This window comes from Limulus polyphemus, unplaced genomic scaffold, assembly GCF_000517525.1.
Source record: "Limulus polyphemus unplaced genomic scaffold, Limulus_polyphemus-2.1.2 Scaffold5568, whole genome shotgun sequence".
Taxonomy (NCBI): domain Eukaryota; kingdom Metazoa; phylum Arthropoda; class Merostomata; order Xiphosura; family Limulidae; genus Limulus; species Limulus polyphemus.
Window position 1 is genome coordinate 37,091 of NW_013671178.1, and position 7,593 is coordinate 44,683.

The 7,593-nt window shown below is 30.9% G+C and overlaps 1 protein-coding gene across 1 annotated transcript in view; it reads left to right on the forward strand.

The window, feature by feature from the left end:
* Nucleotides 1-7,593, forward strand: part of LOC106472739 (DENN domain-containing protein 1A-like) — a 48,442-nt gene that overhangs the window by 25,755 nt on the left and 15,094 nt on the right. Inside the window, exons 10-12 of the mRNA XM_013933396.2 lie at nucleotides 1,392-1,553; nucleotides 4,873-5,100; nucleotides 7,009-7,146. Coding sequence (XP_013788850.2) covers nucleotides 1,392-1,553; nucleotides 4,873-5,100; nucleotides 7,009-7,146 — 528 coding nt within the window. The remainder of the gene's footprint in view (nucleotides 1-1,391; nucleotides 1,554-4,872; nucleotides 5,101-7,008; nucleotides 7,147-7,593) is intronic.

Genomic DNA, 7,593 nt, shown 5'->3' on the forward strand with positions numbered 1-7,593 from the left:
TTCTGCGTATTGTTTTCTGGCCAAATCTATAAGTTATTCTGCGTATTGTTTCATGGCCAAATCTATAAGTTATTCTGCGTATTGTTTCATGGCCAAATCTATAAGTTATTCTGCGTATTGTTTCATGGCCAAATCTATAAGTTATTCTGCGTATTGTTTCATGGCCAAATCTATAAGTTATTCTGCGTATTGTTTTATGGCCAAGCTATGAGTTATCCTGCGTATTGTTTCATGGTCAAGCTATAAATTGTAAATGATAGGTAGAATGGATCATGTTCAAATTGAAAGCATTCTTGTTTATTAACTAATATTCATTTAGATACATTCTGATATTGTGCCAGTGAAATCTTGCAAAAATAAATTGGTTGCTATCTATAAAATAATAAATGTGTCATGTATTGATTCGTGATCAAGTCAATTCAAGTCATAAATTGTTTGAGATTAACCAATGTCATAACATCATAGAAGAAAATTTGAATTGGTGACCTACAAAGCTTTTAAGCGAATGGGGGATTGGACAAAAACATTGATACCTGAGGTATTTCTGCGTTTTGTACAGTCAACTGGGAATATATATTGCACCTTGATGGGTAGTGACAAAGTTATGATACTGCCATTTAGACTACTGTTAAACATTTGTGACTTCTAAATTGTGCTCATCCACTGAAATCATTCCCGAATAGGTGAAAAGTGGAATTCTTTTTAACATTAAAATTATTTTACATATTATACTTATCTGATATCTGTAACAATAAGTTTTTACTGGTCATTTAATATCTAAATGTAGCCGAAGGATAAGTAGTAATGCTGTCAGCTTTCAGTTCAGCTAATGTTATGTGTCATGGCATCGTGCGAGATTAAGCATTCATTGTACTTTGCTCTAAATTCGTAATTGCATGTTGATCATGTTAATGAATTATGGCGTTCATTCTTTCTTTGCAAACAGATATGACTATATATTTGATAGGTTGTTATTGTGTCTTACTTAGTACATTATTATTTGTGTTATAGAAACAGAAATTTATTAGTGTTTACTGAATTTGAGAGTCTCGGAGGCAGACGATTCCATCAAGGATTTATATTCAAAGAGATGATAAAGTGATTTTGAAGGACAAAATTAATGTCTGCATAAAAGACACTTGAAATGGTGATGATTATAAAAAATCAACTGGAAATGTGTGGGAGACATCTTTTTCTGAATAAAAGGGTCAAATGCATTAAAACTTGAGTAGCAATTGTCAGGTTTGTCCAGTAAATCAATATTGAGTGTCAATACTGTTTTAATGGCTATGTATAATTGTTCCAATAAGAAATTTTTGAACCCTGTATTTTCATTTTTAGGTTATCACATAAAGGATAAAATAGCTAAATGAACTAACGAGTAATTTGAGAATGATGTAATATTCATATCTTATAATGCTTTGTTTCATGGACTATATTCTTGGTTCCAGAGGGTGAAGCATGCTGAACTAGGAGAACTAGTTATCTTGAATGCTGACAGCAACAAAATAGAAACACCTTTTGATGACCTTCAAACTCTACCTCCAGAAATAGTAGGTTGGAATCTTGTGAACTAATTTTGTTTTTGTATTTTGTCTATTTTTAACGAAGACAGAACAGTACTAGTTGTTATTTGTGTATTTAAATGATGATAATTATGTAATGGTTTAACAAAATATTATTAAATATATAAATAGTAACATGAATTCTGAGATATTTTCAATAAATAATATCTAAAGCTTTGAAAAGCATTTTTTTTTCTATATTTTTGCTGTGTGCAGACATCTTGTATTTTAATGTCTGTGCTTCCCATTGTATTCAGATGTATGAGAAAGGTTCTTCTGTATCCTTTTTGATATTTCAAAGTTTTTAACAGGTAGAGCACACAGTAAACTAATCATTGAAACAAGAGTCTCATGATTCTAGTGTGTAGAAGGACCTATGTAGTGAATATGGTCTGTTAGAGGAAAGACACAAGACTCGAAAGTAAAGTAAATAAACTGTAGATCCTCGTTGTTGGAGGTGGTTACAATCAAATATAAAGTCAATAAACTGTAGATCCTTGTTGTTAGAGGTGGTTACAATCAAGTATAAAGTCAATAAACTGTAGATCCTTGTTGTTGGAGGTGGTTACAATCAAATAGAAAGATAAGTAAATAAACTGTAGATCCTTGTTGTTGTAGGTGTTACAATCAAATAGAAAGTAAAGTAAATAAAATGTAGATCCTTGTTGTTGTAGGTGGTTATATTTGATTGTAACCACCTCCAACAACAAGGATCTACAGTTTATTGACTTTATATTTGATTGGAGGATCTACAGTTTACTGACTTTAGTTGCTGGAGGTGGTTACAATCAAATAGAAAGATAAGTCAATAAAATGTAGATCCTTGTTGTTGTAGGTGTTACAATCAAATAGAAAGATAAGTCAATAAAATGTAGATCCTTGTTGTTGTAGGTGGTTACAATCAAATAGAAAGTAAAGTCAATAAAATGTAGATCCTTGTTGTTGTAGGTGGTTACAATCAAATAGAAAGTAAAGTAAATAAAATGTAGATCCTTGTTGTTGTAGGTGGTTACAATCAAATAGAAAGTAAAGTAAATAAAATGTAGATCCTTGTTGTTGTAGGTGGTTACAATCAAATAGAAAGTAAAGTAAATAAACTGTAGATCCTTGTTGTTGTAGGTGGTTACAATCAAATATAAAGTCAATAAAGTGTAGATCCTTGTTGTTAGAGGTGGTTACAATCAAATAGAAAGAACTACATTTAAATAAAAGTAAAATAAATAAACTGACTGTGAAATTACTGCTGTAGATAAAATATACACACTCAGCAGCTGGAATGGTCACAAGCAGATACATGTACAATATTTTAACTCCTTTTGAGCTGAAATCTATCAGAAAGTGTCAAGTGTGCTCTCACAAACTAAATTCTCTATAATTGTCAAATCAAATAGTTGGATCGCTAAAATCTGGATGTACCTCTATCATAAGGCAACTCACACACAAGTTGATAGAATTTTTACAACCATTCCATGAAACAGCAGATAACATCTAGGACTGAACTGGCATATGAGCTAGCTCGGAGTTATCAAGCTTTAAAATATAATTCTGGAAACAAAAAATTTGGTTCACTGTATTTGAAGTGTATTATAGGAAAATGAGATATGTGCATGCCATATCAGTGTATAAATTTGGAAACAAATGAAGAAATTTATATGTTCTTGAACCTTTCTCGTTTAGAATAATTGAATACAAGGTTAAGAGTTACAGTGTAACCCTCTTCATAATATTGTGTACATATGTATTTAAATCATTCTGTTTTAAATTGTTTTCTGGTTTAGTGGTGTGCCCTGTCTCTGAGATTTCATTTGAACAGTTTACATGGGAATGCTGTTAATGTCTCCTTCCTGCTTGTAGTTTTTTAATTTTGTAGAATCATTTTCTGCTGTTGGAGGACCACGCGTAATATGAACTCTTCCAAAAAGAAAAGTAATAAATTAATTCTTAACCTCAGAAGTCAACTGACAAAACTTGTGAGCACCTGCCCTGTATAAGCAGTGTTATGTGTTTAAATCCAGTCTTTGTTGTTATGTCTCCAGTTTCATAGAACGTAATGCAACATTTAAAATTTCTATAATTAAATTCCTACTTGTGATATTGATAAGATTAAGGCTAACAATTGCTGTTTGATCTGTTAGTGATGGCCAGTTTCTTGGAAAAAGATTTTTATTATCAAATTTAGCATTTCATATGAATCAAACAAAGTTGTATGAGGCATTATTGCCAGTTATGAGGAGCCACATTGTTCAAATTGTCTTTTGTTGGCTTTGTTAATTTTTAAATGGACACAAGATTAAAATTGTAGTCACTGAAACACAGGTACATTCATTTCAGAAATTGGTGTACATGCTTTGCAGTTGAAGGACCTTGAAGTTGGTGAAGTATCAAAGCATGATTTTAATATAGTAAAGATAAAATATAATTCCAGATTTTTGAGTACAATTATAGTATATGTATCACAATAAGATTTCTTTATGCTTGTGTTTTTAAATAAATTTATAAGAAATTAACACTTACCACCAAGTTTCAAATAATAGCCAGATTAAAAGCTGGAGTGTATCAATAAATGCAATTCATTCTTAAAGAAATGTTTTAGACTACATTTCCTGTAAATTGAACACTTTTGTATGTGCACACTTAAGCACAATGGTGTGTTGAGCCAGTAGGACAGTTAAAGGGTTGTGACAAGAAAGTCTAAAGAGATGGTGGGTTTGGCAGGATATATACAAATAGTCAAAGCATCTATACGAGGCTATTTATGTGCCTATAATATTAATGTATAGATAATATAGTCTACTCCATAAACTACCACAACAATGTTTGTCTGATGCAGGGTAAATGTATAATAATGGAAAATGTGCATTTTTAAATAATGAAACCTTCAACCAACATTATTTTGAAGTTATTTAAAGAAAAATTCAATGATGGTTTATTTAAGGTGGTGTATACTTGAGTTTAAAAAGATACATATGAAGTTGTTCTTCTGAATTTTTACAAGTAAAATTCTTGTACACAAATTGTTATATAAGATTTTAAAAAACAGTTCAGTGCGCATAAAATTGGAACTGAATTCTTTAAAAGTTAAATATATCAGTTAAATCTCAACCATTTTTTTGTATTTGTGTGAAATCACACATTTTGTTTATAGGTTAAAGTTGGTTTCATTTTTCTAAAGTCTGAAGTCCTTTGCAGAATTTGAGAAATGCTGTTTAGTCTCTAAAGGGTGGTTCCTTTCTTTTGATCAATATGCACTGTCACATTTTCAAACTGTTGTACAAATATGTAAAAACAATGGTAAAATTTTATTTAGGTGTCTAATTTGAAGAGAAATCTCCGGAATCCCAGCAACACTCTAGGTGATGGAGTTGCACGAGCCTTTCTAAGAGCATTAGTACAGTTGATTGGAGGTTACAGAGAAGCTCTTAAAATGAAAATGGGAGAGAGAATCAGCTTTGATCCAGATGCTTTCATTCAGTCACGACCAAACTCGATGCAGCAGTTCCTGGAGAAAATGCTTCATTTACAGATCTTCCAGCAGGTTAGTACCTTTAAACAATACATATAGAGTTACCCAACATATTAATTGGTACACCAAAATTGTTGTGATGAATGATTGTTAGTGAGAAATTGAATTTCTGAATTATATTCTTTATGATGAATTAGAAATTTTATAGTTGATAAAAAAAAAAAAAATGTTGTCTATATGGGGCAATGAACTTTTACTAAACCATATTAGGGCAATGAACTTTTACTAAACCATATTAGGGCAAAGAACTTTTACCAAATCATATTAGGGCAAAGAACTTTTACCAAACCATATTAGGGCAAAGAACTTTTACAAACCATATTAGGGCAAAGAACTTTTACCAAACCATATTAGGGCAAAGAACTTTTAACAAACCATATTAGGGCGAAGAACTTTTAACAAACCATATTAATGCTCATGTATAATTTCAGCTTTGTGTTTTAGTGAAGTTATTCAACAAAACATTGTTATAAGTGAATGTCATCTGATTCTTTAATGAGGGGGGGGGGTAAAAATATATAGTTAACAATGCCAGTTAAGAGCCCACATGTAATGTTTCTTCACAGGTGCATGATGTTTCTTGTTGTGCCACTGGCACTAGCATCTTCCATGTCATATATCATAAGTCTTTTCCCCTCCCCCTCTCTTGTGGGTCATTTTACAGACTTTAATGCTAATATCTGGGTTTTGATTCCACATGGTGGACAAGTGCAAAAGCCCATTTTATGCTTTGCTCTAATAAATCAACAACAACAACAAAAAGCAGCCTACTGTAGAAAGCTTTAGGAAAATAATTTTTTATGTTGATAGAACTTTCTACTTATTTCTCTTGGATAAAGCATATCTTTATCACTGAAATAAAGTTAAATAGGTATTTTACCGTCCATGTGGCAGAAGAAATCATAACAAGTATGGTAGTGTAGGTTTTTCAGTGAAGGGTGAGTTACTGTTAGAAATTAGTAAAAGTTGCTTCCAATATCAAGGTCAACATCCATTGCTATCAGGAAAATAAAGCTGAATGTAGTGTTTCCTAAAATTCCTCTCTCACACACACACACACACACACACACAATGTGGCAATGATGCTGAAACAGAGAAACTTCAACATGAGAAGCTAAAGTGGCTTCACATCTAAAGATACTGTTCTAATCTTTTGTGCATCAAAATATTTTTGGAAAATAGGTAACCCAAATTTTTTGCATACTTTAAAAAACTTTTAGTGTAAACTGAGATCAAACTGTTTTCACTGAAGTCATACTGCCAGGGAATTATATGAAACCAAGATAAAATAATGTTAATATTCAAAAGAAAAGGTCAAATCTTTTTACAAATATAACAACCACCAGTAATATCACTCATTTGCCATCTTCTAATACATCAATATCAAGACATTTCATTCTTTTACACCTGCATTTTTACATTAATTGAGTATAACAGCCATCACTGTTTTTCTTTAGATTTATAAAAGCAGAAACTGTTTTGGGTTTTTTGTATATTCAGCAACTATACTTAGTTTGGGAGATAATTACATGATTTGCAACATAGTTTTTAAACAGTTTTCCAGTAGTTAAAAAATACTTAGAATTTTAAAATGTTTAGCTATTTCCAGTATTTAAATTTTTTATACCAGATAGTATAACATAGTACTTTTCAATGATAATCTTTTGGGTAGGGAGGATAATTGTTTACTTAACTGGTCTCAATGTAAATGTTGTTATGTCGTGATGGATGAACTTTCGTTGTTTCATTGATAATTTTGACATGTCTGTTCTAACATAGATCTTAAAAATAGTTGTGTATTTGGATTTTGATAAAAGACTGATTTTGAAGCAGTGCTTTTGATTCATTAAAAGTAAAGCTATCTGCTACATCTTGATTAAACTTTCTATGGCACGTCTGTATAAACTCTTTCACTACCAGTTTATTGAAGATCGTCTTGACCTACTGAACTCTGGACAAGGTTTCAGTGATGAATTTGAATTTGAAGTAAATACTTATGAAGATAAGAGCAGCAGCAAACTACGAAGTCAATATCGGGAATGGGCCATTACAATGAAGGTAAAAATTGGGATTACTGTGTCACGTTTGTCTCTTTTTGACAACTGGGAAATGTTAAGTTACTTGTTTCTTTTTTTTCTCTCTTTTTTTATAATTCAGTTAAGTCACTTATCCTTTTACTTATTTTTTATCCATATTGTACATGTCCTCTTATTAAATAACATAATATAATATGTGACTTTTTAATCCTAATTTTAAAAAATTATTATAATTTAAATAAAGTCTTGTAACCATACAATACATTTAAAATATTATGCCAATATTATAGGGTATTTCTATCAGTTGAAAAAATTTGAACTTCAGCTACATGATTAATATTTCTTTGATGAATAATATACACCTGGAAAAAAGTTAAGCACCCCCAAATATTTTTCAGGATTGCTTATTGAAAATAAGGTTTAATCTTCATGATGTTGAGCAATGTTCATAATTTCAAACATAATTAAA